At 38.4% G+C, this 20,420-nt stretch overlaps 3 protein-coding genes across 3 annotated transcripts in view; 1 reads left to right on the top strand and 2 right to left on the bottom strand.

Annotated features, from left to right (window-relative positions):
- Window positions 1-6,455, bottom strand: part of LOC306846603 (apoptosis regulator Bcl-2-like) — a 44,487-nt gene extending 38,032 nt beyond the window's left edge. Inside the window, exon 1 of the mRNA XM_079380078.1 lies at window positions 5,449-6,455. Coding sequence (XP_079236204.1) covers window positions 5,449-5,934 — 486 coding nt within the window. The 5' untranslated portion in view covers window positions 5,935-6,455. The remainder of the gene's footprint in view (window positions 1-5,448) is intronic.
- The window catches only part of LOC306846144 (tyrosine-protein kinase JAK1-like), an 830,156-nt gene that overhangs the window by 374,161 nt on the left and 435,575 nt on the right, over window positions 1-20,420 (top strand). The window lies entirely within an intron of this gene.
- LOC306846442 (3-dehydrosphinganine reductase-like) lies at window positions 9,648-20,336 on the bottom strand. The gene is made up of 10 exons (XM_079379836.1): window positions 19,865-20,336; window positions 18,408-18,497; window positions 17,491-17,547; window positions 16,699-16,764; window positions 16,468-16,563; window positions 15,831-16,022; window positions 15,665-15,748; window positions 15,017-15,100; window positions 14,001-14,102; window positions 9,648-12,830 (listed from the first exon to the last, which is right to left on the bottom strand). Exons 1-10 carry the CDS (start codon window positions 20,051-20,053, stop codon window positions 12,711-12,713), a joined length of 1,080 nt encoding a protein of 359 aa, XP_079235962.1. The 5' UTR covers window positions 20,054-20,336; the 3' UTR covers window positions 9,648-12,710.

The raw sequence follows: 20,420 nt of genomic DNA, 5'->3' as shown, positions 1-20,420 counted from the left end.
CCTTCACAAATAGATTGTCATATGTGACAAAGGACTGTACCACAAAACCAGTCATAAGGGTCCATTTTTAGAAATTGAGATTATACAATAAATAAGCTTTCCATTGATGATGGTTTGTTAGGATAGGACAATATTTGGCCGAGATATAACTGTTTGAAAATCTGGAATCTGAAATCCAAATATTGAGAAAATCACCTTTAAAGTTGTCCAAATGAAGGTCTTAGCAATGCATATTACTAATCAAAAATTACGTTTTGATATATTTACAGTAGGAAATTTACGAAATATCTTCATGGGACATGATCTTTACTTAATATCCTAATGATTTTTTGGCATAAAAGCAAAATCATTCATTTTAACCCATACAATGTATTTTTGGCTATTGCTAAGAATATACACTTAAAACTGGTTTTGTGCTCCAGGGTCACATATTTTGTTGTCAGACTCTTAGTACTCTGGTTAACTCCAGTCTTCAGTTCCAGAAGATCCAGAAAATTGTATAGTGCAAATAATACAGAAAAACTCCACTGATTTCCTCTGGGCCTGGATGAGAGCAATCACTCTACGTGGGACGAATGAAACCCACCAGGCCAATGTATAATTGAAACAGACTGAAAAATATATAGAATATGACTCAAGGTGTTATTTTCTGAATACAGGCTTATACTGTCTATGAGCACATGGTGAATTACAGGACAAAATACAGACAGTAGCTTGTTGTTGAGATCCAGACGGGGAGGTAAACAAACACACAGTGATTTGTGATGCAGCTAGATGACAATTTCAAGTGTACAGGGCAAGACGGCAGACTCAACAACATAAAGCCACAAATGACACCTATTTTTAAGTTGCGTGTTAAACAGGAAACAGAAGGTAGGCCGATTTGAGAGCGCACACGTTGCTCTCGCCTGTCCAAATGTCATCAAGGTTAATGAGCCTGCCGCCTCCGTCACTGTTTTTAGTGCAGGGCGGAAAATATAAACCCTGGCAGGATTTATAGTATCTAGTAGCCCACATCAGAGCAATCTAGTAAACTTGATTCTTTTTATAGAAAACCACAATAGACACAGTGATCTCCTTCTGTTCCTACGAATAATTACAGAACAACATGTTTACAGTATATGATAACCTATATCAGTATATTATAACACAGTCAGCTAGCCTGTCATATATCAGCTTACAAATAAGCAGTTGTTTAGTGGATTTTCACTGTGCCTTGTTTGTTAACAAATAGTTGCACTTATTGCATATTGACTTACTGCTGCAGAAAAATCTAGGTTACTTTGCTTCTGAGTAAACCTGAATATACTGAGCAACCTTAACTAAACTGTTCAGAGGCAATACATTTGCAAGATTGTTTCAAGTAACGTTACCATATTCAGATTTACAGTCTAGTTAATAGATAGTTAATCTTTACTTTCTAGCCAAGTTAGCGGTCACACATTTGACCATGTCAAATGCAACAAATTTGGGCAACAGGATATGATGTCACACTCTTCTGTTTTTATAAATAATAAATTATGATTTTTGGGTTAATTTTGTTATCCAGTGCGATTTCTGAAGAGCAGGGTGGCAGATGACCGATGCAATGCTGAAATATATATAATTTAGTGATAGCACATTAAATGCTACTTACTTAAAACAAAAATGTGATACTTTAATATTAGTATTTTTTGGGGGGGAAATTTATTATAGATTAAGAATGACCCATGGATTTGGGGAACTAACACTTCTTTTGATTAGCCAAGTGGACAAAGTTAAAATTCAATGATTGAACCAATTATCTTGGTTGATTGGTTCATCGATTTATTCATCGGTTTAGTCATAATTATAAAAAACAAAATGTTCCTACACAATCTGCTCCATTCATCTACTCCCGTATATGGCATTCTTGGAAAACTTTAATGTTTTATTTGTTTATGTGAATTTTTCTGTTGAGCCTCTAAATTGTAGATCTTCTATAGACCTTATGGATCCCATTGGATCCCCCACCCTTTTCAGTGCTGTCTTATGTTTATATTTCCACAGTGTGAAGGTAAGATTGAACGAATTTAAGATTTTAAAATCTTGCAATCTCGCTTCGAACATTACAATCCACTTGATAACTTTCATTAACTCTACCATAAGTAAATCGACTTCACCGGCTAATTACTCTTCAACAGAGATGCTACAGAGCTACTGCAAAAACAGAAGTTCAAAGAAAGAATTCTAAAGATGGCTGTGCTCTTGTTTCTCTGGCACATAAAGTTCATTGGCCAACTATCTTCTGCAGGTTTGAGAACATAAACTTTTGTACACTGCAAAACACTTTATGCTTGCATTCCTGTTCTGCTCATGTGTTTGAATGGAAGTGAATGAAACACTTAATCTACTGTAACAGCCCATTGTTTAGAGGACATGTCATTTCATATACACCTTGACATGGAACAGACACTGACACAGGACTTTTACGGTCACTTAAGCTTCTCTAGTCACTTCCACACTGAAATGTCAAAAGCTAAATGATATTTAGGCAGAAATGGGATCCACTGGTCAAGTGAGTAAAACAGGATCTCTCCAACATGAGGATTGTCAATGGTAATACATTTTCTAACTTTGCAACAGCATCAATAAAACATAAAATTACCTACATAGCATGAGGATGCTGCGGAAATCAGGTGTAAGTTGGCAGAAAATTTCTGGAAACTTTCCAAAAATGTCCATAATTTTCTGAAAGTTTCCAAAAATTCTGGAAATTTTCCACCCCGTGCAACGCTAAAGATTAAGCTAGATTTTTTTCATGTCATTCCTCAAAAGAAAACTGTATGTCTGATCACTTAAATCTCTGGGAGTCTAAACATCATCATTAAGGTTAACGAGCCTTAAGGTCATTGCACACTGAGTCCGAAATTTTCACTTGCGTTTTTCCGTATTCCTCATCCTTTCCTATCAAAATGCACGCAACGGATGCGAAAACGCAGAAAATCGAACTTGATCTGACTTTTTTTTTTATTGACAGTGTGTAAACGTTATTGACACAACGTGAGGTCGTATTTATTTTTTAACGTGTGAAAATTTCAGACGAAAATTTCAGTGTGCAATGACCTTTAATCTTAAATCTTAGTCATTTCAATAGCTACTGTAGCAGGGTTTCTTTTATTTGCAGTACTGTTGGATAATTCTAGCAGTTGGCATATGTTATGTCTCTCTGAAGCGTTCTGGTCTATTTCAGAGCCATGAATGGAAAGAAATGCATAAATAGAGGGACTCTTTGCTGATGTTTGGGTCAGCGAGGGTGTAATCCTTTGATACGTGTCAGTACTTTCCACTTTCAAAAGGTCAGGACTCAAGGGGAATGTTCAACTTTTCTTCCTTAAAGATGAAATACAGCCTTTGAATTATTGATGAATACCCTCTGGACACAGTGCTTTGAATTATGCACATCCACATTAAGTCTTTGTTCTAACTCTCTAACTAGGACTAACTATAATAATGTTGCGGTCTATGGTAGTAGAACAGAGATGTTGAGAACGAATGCAAACGAGTGAATGAATGAGGGGAAGTTCTGGATGACCTTACCAAGCTGCACCAAACCATAAGTTCCCGCTCATTTATGTTTGTCACCGTTCAAGCGAGTTCATTATGGAAAGGTCATATTCTGAATGGCCAGAATAGAAGGAGTTCCTCCTGAAACTGAATGGCATGCTAGTTTACTACTTAAAGACATGTAATACATTGTTGTCACATCAACTTATTAGTAGCATGTTTGATTTGATTTTATGAGCTTTTATTTTAATTCTCAACAATAAAGGTGCAGTGTTTAATTTCTTCACTGAATGGAATTGTTTTCTAAAATGATTCTCAAAGACTCCCACACTCTGCTTTTGGTTTATTCATCACTCTGGAAATGGAAGGTCAAGTTAAGCGCATTGCATTGTGGGATGCAGTACCCTAGTGTGATCTTGGTGTAATACCACAATTTTTGGTAAATGTAACAGATCATCTGGGGGAAAATGAGCATACTGTGCACAGTATACCTATGCTACTGAAATAGTAGGAATAATACAGTTCTATAATATCAGAATGGAGTTGTAAATTGTCAATTTTTATGAAAAGTCTTGCTTCACTATTATTGTTAGAATGGTTTTATGAACATATTTGATAGTTACCTGTAGCTTAAAGGTCCATATGAGCCGCATTTAACTACTGGGACCAAACACCCTAAAGAATTTCTCCATTTTTGACTCAAATTATCAAAATGAAATCATACTTAATATAGCAAGAAAAGACAAACTTCAGTTCTTTTTTTAGCTTTAACTTTATAAAGCTTCCTGCTGGTTTTTACATGATTAGAAGGTCTTAATCTTAAAATATTACTAAAAATGTTAAATGAATAAATAATCTAAAAAATGAATTATACTGAATAAAAAAAAATGATCTTGTATCTTCTATTTTGTTGCATACCTAAACATGCTGTGTTGGAAGCGGATGGCATGATTGCCCAAGTTGTGACTTAACAAAATTTAGGAAATATTGTGTAAGATTTACCCAGTAACTTAACCTTTGCATCTTCTTGGGTTACGCTACTGTCTATTTCACCAGAGATATCCAACCAAACTGTAACAATTCATAGCATCTCAACATTTGGAAATCGTGGCCTAATGGTTAGAGAATCAGACTCGTAATCCAAAGGTTCGAGTCTCAGGTTGAGTCTCGGGCTGTCAGGGATTGTAGGTGGGGGGAGTGAATGTATACAGTGCTCTCTCCACCCTCAATACCACGACTGAGGTGAGACCCTTGAGCAAGGCACCGAACCCCCAACTGCTCCCCGGGCGCCGCAGCATAAATGTCTGCCCACTGCTCCAGGTGTGTGTTCACGGTGTTTGTGTTCACTGCTGTGTGTGTGCACTTTGGATGGGTAAAAGCAGAGCACGAATTCTGAGTATGGGTCGCCATACTTGGCCGACTATGTCACGTCACTTTCACTTTCTGTGCTGAAATTCTCATTTCAGAATTTTGGCAGTGTTAACCTAGTACCTGGTATTCCAGGTACACCTGAGCAAAAAAAATTATGAAGTTCAGTTCTGTTTGAGCAATATCACACGCATTGTACTTAGGACAGGAATAGCCGGGGGCAAATTAAACACATGATTTGGTGAGTAAATATCAGAGCCCATATAACTGGTTGCCGTATAAGACTAAACATCCTCCTGTTTGCATGAATCAACAGCAGTTCCTGAAAGTTGTGCACAGGAGAACCACACCTTCAGCTCTGCTGCAGACAGCAGCTGTCATTGACGGCTTCACCGCGGAGGCGTGAGAGGGGTGTGACAAATTGCCGCCGCTCATTGGCTGCCGCATTCTAACGGACAGCGCTATCGGCCAATCAGAGGACGCGCATCGCTTCGAACGCAGGAGAAGAGGCGGAGCGAGCGACCCCGATGTATATATATCGAGTTAATTACATACCCAGCCACCGTTCTCCTGGATCCAGCCGTGCAGCGGCCCGTTCAGATACTCGGTCATCCAGCCCGCGATGTTATCCACCTGCGCCGTCATCTCCTTATTCACGCATTCGACGCAAATGGTCCCTCCAAACTCGAAAAAAGCGATGATTCTGCCCCAGTTCACACCGTCCCTGAACAGCTCGTCTATGACCGCGGTGAAGCGCTGATGCGCCGTGATGGACGAGAGATGCAGCTGTTTAGACATCTCCGCAAAGTCCGACTGATACAGCCGCTCCAGTTCGTCCCCGGCCTCCCGTAGCACCGTGTGAAGAGCGCTGAACGGGTCGTGACGGGAGCCGCCGCGGTCCTCCTGCCTCCCCATCATCAGTCCATTCGAGACACTGTCATCGTGTCCGTTCACTTCCCACACGTATCCCTTCTTCCACAGCTTATGGTGGATGTACTTCACCACTATACTGCGGTTATCATACACATTCTCCTGTGCCATCTCGACCTGTATAGATCTCTAAATAACCTCAGAATCAATGCGGTCTTATGAATCCAGGCGCATCGTCAAATCAATGCAACTGATTGTATTAACCTTTAGATGACTGCGAATTACAACTTACTGCATGTTGCCTCACTTGAAACTGCAAGTTGCATGAATCCTCCAGTGCCTCGGTGTGGAAAAACGCCCACTTTCTGTTCCCACCAGAAAATTCCAGGCATGCAGGAGAGGATTTCAGCATCTTCCTCCCTATCAGAATTAGCGAACACGCCGCGAGAGAGTCTCCGGTGTTTTGAGTGGGAATCGCGCGCGGTAAGGCATCGTTTATCGGTGTGAAAGAGTCCCGAGCTGCGGGAGACGGAAGAGGTTTCTCGCAGTGAGTTTCTTCTCTCGCGGAGCGGCTGGTGTGAGGAAAGACTTTCTCTCTCTGGCGTGTGCTGTCGAATTCGGTCTTTGCGCGAAAGGTAAACGTTGAGCAGTTGTGTCTGTGTGTAAGTTGAGTGTTTAGAGGCGTCTGCTCTGCCCCCTGCACAGCACAGAGAGAGAGAGAGAGAGAGAGAGAGAGAGAGAGAGAGAGAGAGAGGTGTTTCCTGTGCTGCGTCACTCATTCATACTCCTGCGTGTGCTCCTCCTGCAGTCATGTTCATAACTCAAACATTTATCATCCTGAGACCATGGAAGCCCGGTTCCACCACTGAATAAAAAAAAAGGTAATTGCGACTTTTTATATCACAATTTTCACTTTTTTCTCGCAATTCCGAGTTTACATCCAGAGATTCTGACCTTTTTTCTCAGAATTGTGATATAGGCCTATATATAAACTCGCAGTTTTGACTTTTGGTCCCACTTTATATTAGGTGGCCTTAACTACTATGTAATTACATTGAAATTAATCATTTGATACGATGCACTTATTGTGTGCATACATGTTTTTACATTGTACTTATATTTTTTAAAAACCATTATGTAGTTACATCTGTAATTACATTTATCATTAAACTGTTGACCCATTCCTCACACCTTAACCCACCCTTAAACCTACCCACACCACCAAACCGGTCCCTAACCGTACCCGTATCCCACCTCAATAGCAGCAAAAGTGTTTTGTTTTGCACTGCAACACGACCACAATAAGTACATTCTACTTATTTTTTGATGTAAGTACATAGTAGTTAAGGCCACCTAATATAAAGTGTGACCTGATTTGTGAGATATAGGCCCGGTTTCACAGACAGGGCTTAGACTAAACCAGGATTAGACCATAGTTCAATTAAGTCATTTTTACAAGCGCGCCTTATAAAAAACATTACTGGTGTGCATCTTGAGACAAAACAAAGGCACTGATATGTTTTAAGATCAGTCATGCTAGTTTCTTTCAGTTGAAACAGCTCAGATTTACATTTTAATCTAGGACTAGGCCTAAACCAAGTCTGTGAAACCGGGGGATAAACTTACACGTGCGAGATGTAAAGATAGAATTGCGGGATATAAATGCACAATTAATTTTTTTTCTCAGTTCTAACTTTTTTCTCGTAATTGAGAGTTTAGAAAAAGTCACAATTTTTTTATTAAGTGGTGGAAATGGGCTTCCATATGAGACCGAGTAATTATATTTTAGCATTTTTTAAATTTGATTTTTGTCATCATCATCGGTGCATCATTATTTTTAATCCCAGTTCTTTTTTCTTTTAGAATAACAATTTATATAGAAATAATGCAATATAAAATTCATATATCCTCGCATAATCATATACTGAGCATGAGCTTCTATTTCTAGGTCACTAATCTAAGCAAATTTGTGACACTGATCATGTGAACTGCTTGTACAGGCGGTCAGATGATCGTTCTCAAATCATGCTGAAGAACATGATCATGCAGAGTTCATGTGGGTTGAGTTCTACAGCAAAAGGGAACATGACAAACAATCACCGAAATTTATGGTAAATTTGCACTTGTTTACACATATAATGGGAAATGTGATCATTTTTAAAAGTTCAAAATATAAATATGTCTCAGTCTGTTGGATGCTTCATATATATTATCATATTGGCCACACAACCAACACTTGGTATAACAGAACAATGCAGGAAATTATTTTTAGCGTACATTTAAAATAGTGGAATTCATGCTTTCATGGACCAATAAAAATATATATTTATGAGGCTATTAAATTGACTGGCAGGACTGAATCTATTCTAAACAAGCAGCATAATTAATATATAGTCATATATAAATATCTTTAACTAAATGTGACCCTGGACCACAAAACCAGCCTTAAGTGTAAATTTCTCAAAATTGAGATCTATACATCACCTGAAAGCTGAATAAATAGCTTTCCATTGATGTATGGTTTGTTAGAACAGGATAATATTTGGTTGAGATACAACTATTTGAAAATCTGGAATCTGAGGGTGAAAAAAAATCTAAATATTGAGAAAATCGCCTTTAAAGTTGTCCAAATGAAGTTCTTAGCAATGCATATTACTAATCAGAAATGAAGTTTTGATACATTTATGGTAAGACATTTACAAAATATCTCCATGGAACATGATCTTTACTTAATATCCAAATTATTTTTGGCATAAAAAAAGAATCTATAATTTTGACCCATACCATATATTTTTGGCTATTGCTACAAATATACCCGAGCGACTTAAGACTAGTTTTGTGCTCCAGGGTCACAAATAATTATTAAAAGTAATCATATTAATACAAGTTAATATTATTCATGTGTATATATATATATATATATATATATATATATGTGTGTGTGTGTACAGGCACATATATACTTTTATATACAATTGATTTTTAATAATGATTTTATGTATTCTAGTAAATGTAGGATTCTTTCTTTATACTGAGCTAAACTGGCCATTTGTTATTTAAAACTCTCATATTCATCCTAACAGGTTGAGTGCTCAGTAACCGCTGTAATTCTGGTGGGGTTTTTGTTTTTTTGGTGTAAGGGGGAATATGGGTTAAGTATTTTTTTTTCTTTGGTTAACACTTTTCTTTCAAATAAAATACATGGGTAATTTAATCTTTACTCGTCTGAAGACTCAAAAAGGTCCGGATGAGCTGAAATGGAAATCAGCATCTGTTCAGGCAGAGCAGAATTTGGTCCTCAGCCTCGCCTCAAAATTAGCATTGGAACGTCTTTGAACAGAGCAAGGCCTTTGATCTTTCAGCACCCCGCGCAGTCGACCCTGCTTTGAATAAAGGTGGACCAACTCAAGCCATAGCTTATGAATTATTGCAGAACAAAATGACTACAACATACATATGATATGACCCCTGCTGGCAGTCCCGGCTTCAGAAACAGAGCAGTGTGTTGCAATGGAGGGCTTTAAAAAGGTTCAGGTTTGAGCCCAACTTGCTTTCTCCCTCTGTCAGTTCTGACCGGGTTATTCAGGGCAAAGTTAGGCTTCTGGAGTTGGCTATTTCAGACTGACACCAGTCAGTAAAGTGTTTCAAAGTAGGAATGCAAAGTGAAGCAACAGTGAACCAGTTTACATGTAGTCCTGTCTTGTTAATCAAAAATGGCAGATCATTAAAAGTTAAATGTTAGATAGGACACTATATGTTTTGAGCAAATAACACAGGCTTTCCGGTCTCTTCTGACTGTGATTTTTTCTCTTCAGGTTTTTCCATCACAAGGTTATCCACCCATATACAGTAACAGGACTTTTAAAAGAATCGGACACTGAATTACCTTTCAAAAGTTATTATTTTTATTATGTAAGAAAATAAGACAAAGCAACAACATCCTTTTTTTCTCCCATGGCACACAAGGTGAAATTTATGCAAGTTTGGCAACAAATGAAGAAGGAAAAAAATGAAACTTACAAAACATAGAAGCAGAACGCATACAAGTTGGTCTTGGTCTTTCTTTTAAAAGTTACTCAAACTATACATCTTATTCTCAGAAATATTTCAACTTCAGTCAATAAGGGAGTGAACTATAGCAGACGACTTAAACAAAAATGCTAGTGTCCTCTTGTGTGTTTGAATGAATTGTGAGCACAGGCTTGATTTGCATAGCTTTAAGGAGTTCAAAACAATTTCTCTACTGTTAGCTTCTTAACGACTAAACAAATGACTACGTCCATGTGTTATGGAAGAGGGCACAACCGAATCGTATGTCCGACACATATCGGCACCTAACTTATAGCTACTATGTGCTGGACGACGTGCCTTGAGCCAATATCAAATGAGAACATCGTCGTTTTGACTCATACACTCATTTTCATATTTTGGGTCTTTTTGTAAAAAAGCATCCATGGCAAATAATGTACAAACAAGCAAAAACAAACTATTTTTCCATACTGAAACAAATATACGTAAACCATACCATACACAATCTATGCCATAGCTGGATGTGGAGGTATCAACCCTTATAGCTTTTGTAGTGGTCCGTGTCTGGATCTCTTAAGGCTTGGAATTGGGCCTCCATGACTGTAGTGCCTGACTGCATTGGTCAAGGGTTTCTAGTATACCTACAAACTCAGGGCTGGCGAAAAAAGCTGACAGGGAATGGAAAAGGGGGATTTTTCTTCTAAAATTGTACTGGAATCAGGTCATTTTGGAAAGTGCTATATAATATTAGAATAGAACTACAACACCTGTGTGTATGGTAACCTAAACTCTAAAATGACCATAAACATGGATAACCACGTTACAAGCTATTAAATGATTATATACGTTATGGGAAAGCAGTAATAAAGCAGTTACCCCTGTACAGCGCTGTGCTTATAATCGCTATTAGGCAAGACAAAAGACAAAGGTGATGAGTTTGCAGGTATGTTCTAGGAAAAACAGAGCAGCATAAAAAAAACAATGTATTGAATGAAAGGGTTATTTCAACCAAAAATGAAAATTCTGTCAGCATTTATTCACACTCATGTCATTCCAAAACCATAGGATTTTCATTTTTCTGTGGAACGAAAAAGAGAAATTTAGCCAAATATTTACGCTGCTCTTTTCCGTCAAAAGAAAAATTAATCATTCACACTATATTTGAAGTCTTGGAGAAGCCAAAATTTAACTCAATACTCTCAGAAAACTGCCATAACTCCCACATCTCGTGTACAGTATATTCAAGATCTTTAATTCAAGGGACAAATCAATCATGCTTTTTCAGAAGAAACAAAAAATATTGCATCACTTTTACAGTCCTTTTTTGTTTATTTTGGAGCTTTGCAGGCCCCATTCACTTTCACTGTAAGGACAGGAGCAGCATGAACATTCCACTAAACTTCTCCTTTTGTGTTCTACTGAAAACAGAAAGTCCTACAGGTTTGGAAGAACATGAGGGTGAGTAAATAATAGCAGAATATTAATTTTTGGGTGAACCATCACTTTAAATCGACTCTTTTCTGTGCATTCAGGCATTCAAGAGATGGACTCCTCATAAACATCCGCTCATATAACTGTAGGGTGTGATCACATCACATGCTCCCCGTTTGCTTGTGACAGTGAGAAAGGCAAATATTACAACAGCATGAGTAAGTGTTATTTTCTCTCTAGCTATGTCAGTAAGGTACAACTTGCAACAAGGACAAGGGGCAAGTTTGGAAGGCCTAAATCAGAAAACACACTTTATATGCTGGAACCATCCATTTTACGTTACGACAGAGCAGAACACAAGGAAATTCACTGGACTTGTAGAAGCCATATTGCTTGTTTTGGTGTACAAATCTGATCAAGCTTCACAACATCTAGTTTTTGAAATGCCTGCATGAACACTCAATGTACTCGCATTTATTCATCTTCAATACTACAGAGTTCTGGGGTTGTGGACATCGAACCATCCGACTATGACTGATTCTGTTCTTTTAACACGAGCTGCTGCACATGTAGGCTTTTGCTCAGGTTACACCTGATCCGTTTGGATCTCCAGCTCCACCTGTTGGCAGAGAGGTGCACTGACTCGAGCCAGCGAGCCTTTAACCACCACAATGGCTTATCCTGACCCATCCTTCAGTTCAGTGAACTCTTAGAAGCCCCTGAGGTCACCTAAACGCATGCGTATAAGCAGACAAATATACATACACACTCGCACGCACATTTAGAAGGTAAACAGTTCCTTCAGAAACCCCCACACAGAGCAAAGAAGATAAGGCAGAGTGGCAGACTCAGGCTGTTTCATCCGAAAACACAGATGTCCTGTGTCCGTACCTTAAAACTATGAAATCTAAAAGCAGGAAGATACAGTGCTTGACTACGAACATCACAGACCAGTCAAAAGAACAGTTCTTCACCTCACTGTAACATAAGGAAGTGAAGTTGTTCTTCACCTATACAGATTTTTATTTTTTTACCTATACGGCAAATGGTAACATCTCAGTATAAATAAACGTTGACTGAAATTAATTCTAGTGTTGAAATAACATTACGCCAACAGGCTAGAACAAGAACATAGTATGTGGTTTTGAGAACGACCACAAACTTTCAGAAAGGAGAGAATGTACTAGAGGCAGTGAGAGCCAACGAGTAAATAATTTCAATGCAAATAAAGTTGTTTTGTTTTAAAGAGCTTGAAATATTGATGCAGCATGCACTGGAATGATCCGGGTCCTCAAAGACACATCATGAAAGATGGACTCCTATTAGAGGTCTACTAAAAAAATGAGCAAAAACTGTGTTTTGTCAGTGTAGACCTCTTCTACACATTTGAACACGTCTGCCGGGCGGTGCGTGCTGTGTGTGTGTGTGTGTGTGTGTTAGTGGTGCTGACGGAGGTGATGGAGGTGCATGTGGTGGGAATGCTGGTGCTACTCCCTCTTGTCTGCTGCTTTGGACTGTTCTCTCTGGATCATGCAGCGGCGGACGATGCTGTCAAAGCTGCCCAGGTAGAAGAGAGCGATGGTGCGGAACAACCCCATCGTCACAATCTGGACAGAGTGAGATAATGACCATCACAGAAACACAATCACTACATACCTATCTATCTATACATTCTATCTACACCATCATATCCATCTAAATATTCCATCTACACCTCCATCCTATCTAATTAGATTTTCTATCTTTACTTTTACTTTAAGTCATTTAGCAGACGCTTTTATCCAAAGCAACTTACAAATAAGAAAAAGTAACTAAAACTAAAAGTTAACACTCTGTAAATACTCTATACACACCCATTTAAGAAAATACAGAAATTAAATAAAATTGACAAATGCATACATCAACATTTCAATAGTAAACATATAAAGGAAAAAAAAAATAAAATAAAATAACAATAAAAAGCGATACTTATATCCTTTGCCGGTGTCCTAGCCCGGTGGAGTCACACGGTAGACTATCTACCCATCCATCTCAGCAATTTTTAAAATCAGATTTTGTACATTTCTTATTAGGTTAAAACTGCGGGTAGTTGCCATGACATCAAACAGCTGGACTGATTTAGAAAGCTCCTAATAATTGTGTCAACAAGATATAAAGAATAGAAGTAATAAAAGCTTTCACACTGTGATACTACTGACATACTGCCACAGATTGAATCTGCAGACTTTCTTCAGATATATGGAAAATATGCTGAACGTCACAGAAAGGATTTAAAAATGGTTTTACCCTGTTATTGGTAGGTAAACTGTCTAATCAAATTAGCCAAAATAATTTGTAGAGTTCTGTGCACAAAGATTCCTTCTTCACATGCTGATAACATCTGAATCCGTTTTACTTTAAAATCTGCTGTGACTATATCTTCTATTCTTCAAAAGAATTCATAAAAATAAGAGGAGTAAAACAATGCCGTCTGGCTGATCTCTCAGGTTTATTCCTCAGATTTTACAGAGTTTTGAGTCAGTGAAGAAGTCAAGAGGCTCAAAATCTTCAAAGGGAATATCTAAGACTGTGATTGACTCAAATAGCCGTACGAAAGCTGAACGCAAACATGATGTTACTAAGATACAAAGGCCAAGCAGGATGATGAAAGGCACATGATGCAGAAACAATTACGCGAAAAGAGATTTCCATCTCCTAAGGTATTGTCAGAGAGTCAAATATGATGACACAGTTGCACTAGACTCAGACTCTCAGTGTTTTGTGATAATGGGCCGTACCTGCTGCAGCCCCTCAGTGATGGAGGTAACAGGTGACATCCCACAGGTCAGCGCTGAGAGCATGTAGCCATCGGGTCCAAATGAGCTGGTGAAATTTCCCTGCTGTGAGTGAACAGGCAACAATAATTATTAAAGTATTATACTTGATATTATATAAAAATATAAATAGTATTAGGTTTTAGGCTTAGTAGTCAAACTTAATTAGAAAAAAAATCAAATGTAATTTATTAAATCAACAGATTTAATTGAAGGAGCAGAAGTTTATCAAAATTGACTAGAGTTAAAGATATAGTTCACCCAAAATTAAAGGGATAGTCCACTCAAAAATGACAATTCTGTCATTAATTACACACCCTCACGTCGTTCCAAACCCGTAAGACCTTCGTTCATCTTCAGAACACAAATGAAGATATTTTTGAGGAAATCCGAGAGATAGACAGCAAGAGTCTTACCACAGTAAAGGCTCAGAAACGTAGCAAGGACATCGGTTAAAAAGTCCATGTGACATCAGTGGTTAAACCATAAATTTACAAAGCTCAGAAAATACTTTTTGTGCACAAAGAAAACAAAAATAATGACTTTATTCAACAATTCTTCTCCTCCTCATCCCTTCTGCATTAACGCACCGCCATTGTGGAGAGAGTATCACAACGCATGCGCTTGCTTCCAGTTCATGTAAACAACGCACGTGGAAGCGTGCACATGCTTCATGATACTGTCTCCGTAATGGCGGCGCGAAGATGAACGAAGGTCTTACGGGTTGGGAACGACGTGAGGGTGAGTAATTAATGACAGAATTTTCATTTTTGGGTGAACTATCCCTTTAAGATATTTTGAACACCACTGACAAAAAAACCCTGATTTGTTTTTTTTTGTTTTTTTCAAAAAACTTTTGGTGTTCCACATGCAGAAGACATTAAGTCATGCATGTTTGGACTGACACAAGGGTGAGAGAATGATCTGAATTCAACTATTGTTGGATGAGTAGTTGACTATCTTGACCAACCCCTACTTACCACTGCATCCTTCACCACCATTTTTGCTACTTGCTCAGGCTGAGAGACTCCAGACGTTTCTGAAATTAACTTAGTCTCCAGAGGCTGCCAAATAGAGTCAAAAACAGAAGAATAAAACACAGAGGCAGGACAAAAAAATAAATTGGTAACACTTTAGTTTGGGGAGCAATTCTGACTATTAACTAACTATTAACTATGACTTTTGCCTCAATACACTCCTAATTTGCTGCTTATTAGTAGTTAGTAAGGTAGTTGTTAAGTTTATGTATGGGGTAGAGATTAAGGGATCTAACATATGCTCATGCAGAATATGGCATTAATATGTGCTTTATAAATACTAATAAACAGCCAGTATGCTAGTAATATGCATGCTAATAAGCAACTAGTTAAGAGTGAGCATTGGTCCTTAAAATAAAATGTTTTATCCAGCATTGCTTTTTGCAGGGACAAAAAGCCACCCAATATTAGCACTCCATATATTTTTAATTCAAAAAGAAAGATCCAACTATTTAACAGATCACAGACCTGCATTATTAGAAATCCTTTACTTTTAAATATTCTATTAATATTAATGTTCTATTCTAATATTCCAGGTATTTAATATTCAGAGACTAATTCTATTAAGGAAAAACACATCTATTATCTCACCTTAGTCTTATTCTCTTCCGCAAACCCTGGAGTGTCAGTATCTGGAGGATACGCCACAGTTACATAGATATTATAGGGCTTCATCTAGGAAAGATCAGGACGAGAGACTAAATTAAAAATCAATGTAATGTGGTAGATACTGAGCGAGCATAACGCATACACACACCTCCATCTGTAAGGCCTCAGCCAGACCACGCAGGGCGAATTTGGACGGCGAGTAGGCCGTGTAGCCAAAGAGGCCGATCTGCCCTGCCTGTGACGACACAAACATGATGCGGCCCATCCGCCTTTCCTTCATAGTGGTGATCACTGCCCGGGTGGGGTAAACGCTGCCCAGATAGTTCACCTCCATCAGTTTCTGTTTAAAGAGAGCACACACTTCACCTCAGGAACAGATTTCTCACTATTATAATGCTAGAGGAATTGTTAGGGTATTTAGGGTTATTTCTAGGGCAGTGGTTCTCACTTTCCTGCAGAGTTTAGCTCCAACCTTGATCAAACTCACCAGCCTATAACTTCTAATCTAGTAAAAAATTTGTAACAAGCGAACGATTGCAGGGAATTAAGTTGTTCACTCGGATTTCAGAGACAAAATAGTCGACACCCGATACAGTGCACTAAATATGGAGTGGGTTTGGACAAAACACTTGATTATCTTGTGTAACTGGGTTTGATTATGGTTAACTTAGGAGTTAAACGCTGCAGGACAGTGGTTCTTGAGGGCCAGAGGGTGTTGCAAGGTGGTTTCTTACTAGCATAACTTGAAAATGCCCACCTGAGTGTCTATGATATGCTGCTCTTACCTTGAAGCGGTCGACTTCCACTTCCTCAAACTTCCCAGATATAGACGACCCAGCACAATTCACCAGCATGTCCACAGGACCCAGCTTCTCTTGAGCCTGTGTAGCAAACACAACACAACAGTCAGCAGCTTCATCGCTAACCATCCAAAGAAAACATTAATAGCAGTTAATGTTTCAAAGAATACATGCTGACATACGGTTCTTATGAAACGGTAAACAGAATAAACATACTTGTTTTATGACGCTCTCCACCTGGTTGTAGTCTTTCGACACATCAACAGAAATGCAAAGCACCACCTATAGGTGATCATAACAATAATCAGACGCGGTATGCCCATTTAAAGTGCCCCTATTATGGATTTTTGAAAATTACCTTTCATGCAGTGTGTAACACAGCTCTAAGTGAACGAAAACATCCTGCAATGTTTTAAATCTGAAAGTGCTCCGTGTATAAAGTTATTGTTTCTAAAAAGAAAAAGTCGACTCTGAAGAGTCGTTTTTAAAAACTCATGTTGACGTCAATATGAAACATTAGCATATTGTCCACCCACTTGTTGCGCACGCAGACCTGGGAAAAAGCTAAATCATTCTTTGCCACCGCTTTTGGAGCGTTAAAAATAGCTGTTTCCCTATTAACGCTATACACAAAGCAGCACTGCGCTTTAGCAGACTTTACAGGCTTGATGAAATGGAAATTAAATCGAGCAATCGGACCAATCACCGCAGATTAGCGTCACGCAAAGGAGGGGTTTGGAAATGAGAGAATCGTTTGAGTCGTTGAGCAAATAAGGTAAAAATAAATGCATATTATATGAAAATAAAAGTGGTTTTTGACCTTACATGCATGTCAACCTGTTATTGGGGACTCCCAAAACCAAAATATGAACCTTTCATAATCCATAATAGGGGCACGTTAAGATTTCTGAGTTGATTTTGAGTGCAATACCCAAAAAATACAAAATGAATACATCCTTACATTTAAAGATACATAAACATGTATAAACATACAAAAGAAATACATACTTGCTTATCATTTATGGCACATTTCTCCACTTCTTTCTTGGCTTGAACCAGTTTGTGCTGTAGAAAAATGTGTACACCCACAAATATTTAATAACTTTCAATGACAGCAATAATAATTATGTCTACTAACAATCAAAAGTTTGGGCTCAGCACTTTTTTTAAAGAAATTAATATCATTAGGTCTATACTGATCAAAACTGACACACGTTACAGAACAAGATAATCACTGTCTGTTCAACTTTGTTTTCATCATAAAAAATAAAGTAAAGTAAAGTAAAGTCGTGACGTATTGTCAAGTATGGTGACCCATACTCGAAATTGGTGCTCTGCGTTTAACCCATCCAAGTGCACACACACAGCAGTGAGTAGTGAACAAATGCACACACACACACACACACCGTGAACACACACCCGGAGCAGTGGGCAGCCATGCTGCAGCGCCCGGGGAGCAATTGGGGGTTCGGTGCCTTGCTCAAGGGCACCTCAGTCGTGGTATTGAGGGTGGAGAGAGCGCTGGACATTCCCTCCCCCCACCTACAATTCCTGCCGGCCGGAGACTCGAACCCACAACCTTTGGATCACGAGTCCGACTCTCTAACCATTAGGCCACGACTTCCCCCTATCCTCATATTAGAATGATTTCTGAAGGATCCTGATGTGACACTGAAGACTGGAGTAATGATGCTGAACATTCAGCTTTGCATCACAGGAATAAATTGCATTAGAAAATATATTAAAATAGAAAACTAATTATTTTAATGCGTAATATAGTATTTCACAATATTACTGTTCTTACTGTACTTTTGTTCAAATAATTGCAGCCTTGTTGAGCATAAGAGATTCTTGACCACACACTTTTGAACGGTAGTGAATACAGTGAGTGACAGATGATATCCAGGGACATGCATGTGACAGACCTCATCTCGTGCCACCAGAGTGATGAAGGCACCATGTTTGTAGCATTCCATAGCAATACACTTCCCAATCCCACTGCTGCCTCCGGTCACCTGATGATGGACACAGCATTCAGAGCAGATTTATTACAAACCAAGCAAGTCACGGTTCATATATTTTACTAAGAGAGAGGGAGTACAAACAAATTCACCATACAAGCAATTATCTACACCGCAGGTGCCACTGAATGTGCATCTGTTCTCATCCAGTATAGATAGATTGCAACAGTTAGGTAGCAGATACAAAAAAATCCTGTTCATATTCTCCATAAACTAATTTTTAACAATAATGCATAAGGCTGATGGTTTGAATCTTAACCCTATGAAGCCTACTGAATCTCAAAGGCCTGTAAATTATCAACATGATCAATACTTACCCATTGTACACAATGTACTTACATGCCTTCTTTCGGCCAATTGATAGTTTATAGTTTTTCTCACCACCTTTATTGATTAGAATTTCAGTAATTTCATGAATAAATTTGGCCATATAAATATCAGCAACTGCACTAAATTGCATGTTTGCTCAGTTTGAATATATTTTTTTTTTGCATCACAAGTCTTAAAATGTATCAAATATGATACTCAAAAAAACTACTTTTTTTGTCTAAAGAGTTAAAATCAAAATAAAATTATGTGTCAATAAAAAGTTAAATTCTTTGGTAATATATTAGGTTTTACTGGGTTAAAACTGATAAATAATTAATTTTAACATGCATATATGGACGACAAGACAAAAAAATGGGACAAACTGAATCGTGGCTTTTCATTCTGTGAAAATGTATGAATGCTGTATGTGAATTATTTCCTATGAAAACAATCAACTGCATAAAGCGTGAACACATGAAAATAGGCATTTTATGAATAACGCTTTGCAAAATATCCTATGAAATCATCACAGATAAACATTGCCTATTTCTAGCTCAACATGCTATTCATTCACAACAAGATAAGTCTGAGCTCTTGATAAACTATGAACCCTAGCAAATGTAAAAACATGCAGTGCCCGCTTGAAAAGGTCCATTGCCCTGGAACAGATGGTTGCATAACCAGTACAATTACACTTATTTGGCCTCCAGTGAAATATGACCTTTAACATGAATATTAGTTCATCTGATGTGCATTTGCAATCTGAAGCGATAACAAACATTTTCAGCAACTGATCAAGACAAATGCACATCTGCATGAGTGACGTGACACAATGAAAACTTTAGGTTTATGATTGTTTGCAGTCAATTCATATAATCACTTTATGAATAAGCATCAACAATGACAGCTAATGCAATTAAATTAATAGGCGTTTTCGATAGATGGACCTTATAACATTCGTTTCTTGTTAGCTTAGCTTTTGGTGTTATGAGATCTGTGTGTAACGTTAGTCATTTCTAACAGATTTAAATAACAGAGTTACGTGAACTTACCACCACATGGGCCCCGTTCAGTTTGAGAGGTTTGGGGCTTATTAACGGGGATATCATGTACAGCAGCAGCACGAAGGCCACGATGAAAGCAGCCACTACCAGGAGCATAACGAAAAGCAGAAGCAGCCACCAGGAGCTAAAGGACAGCCAGTGTGAGAGCGCGGAGCCGAGAGCCTCCTCAGAGGACATGGGTCAACCTGATGCTGCTGACGCTAACAGTTAGCTCACAAGCTAAATATCCAATTCCAGACACTCCCCCGTCTCGTCTCGAGGAGAGAAGATAACAGGCCTTCGGACGAGCTGTTTATGCTCTTTTATTATCTAGTGATGTGTTAGAGGCTTGTGATGTAGATTAAATACTAAATTCAAGCCGTGAGACTGCAAAAGCTAACTCTTTCCGTTCACTATATGAACCAAAACAGAGAATCTATGCACGGGATGCGGGCTGCGTTTGAGCGGTGGTATCATGGGTGTTGTAGTTTTTTCAAACCTCCGCTTACCGCGTCAGAATGACTCTTGCAGAAAAAGGACTACAAGTTCCAAAGTTCAACATTCT

Source organism: Barbus barbus (genome assembly GCF_936440315.1).
Source record: "Barbus barbus genome assembly, chromosome: 26".
NCBI lineage: Eukaryota > Metazoa > Chordata > Actinopteri > Cypriniformes > Cyprinidae > Barbus > Barbus barbus.
This window is presented reverse-complemented; position numbering and strand designations above follow the sequence as displayed.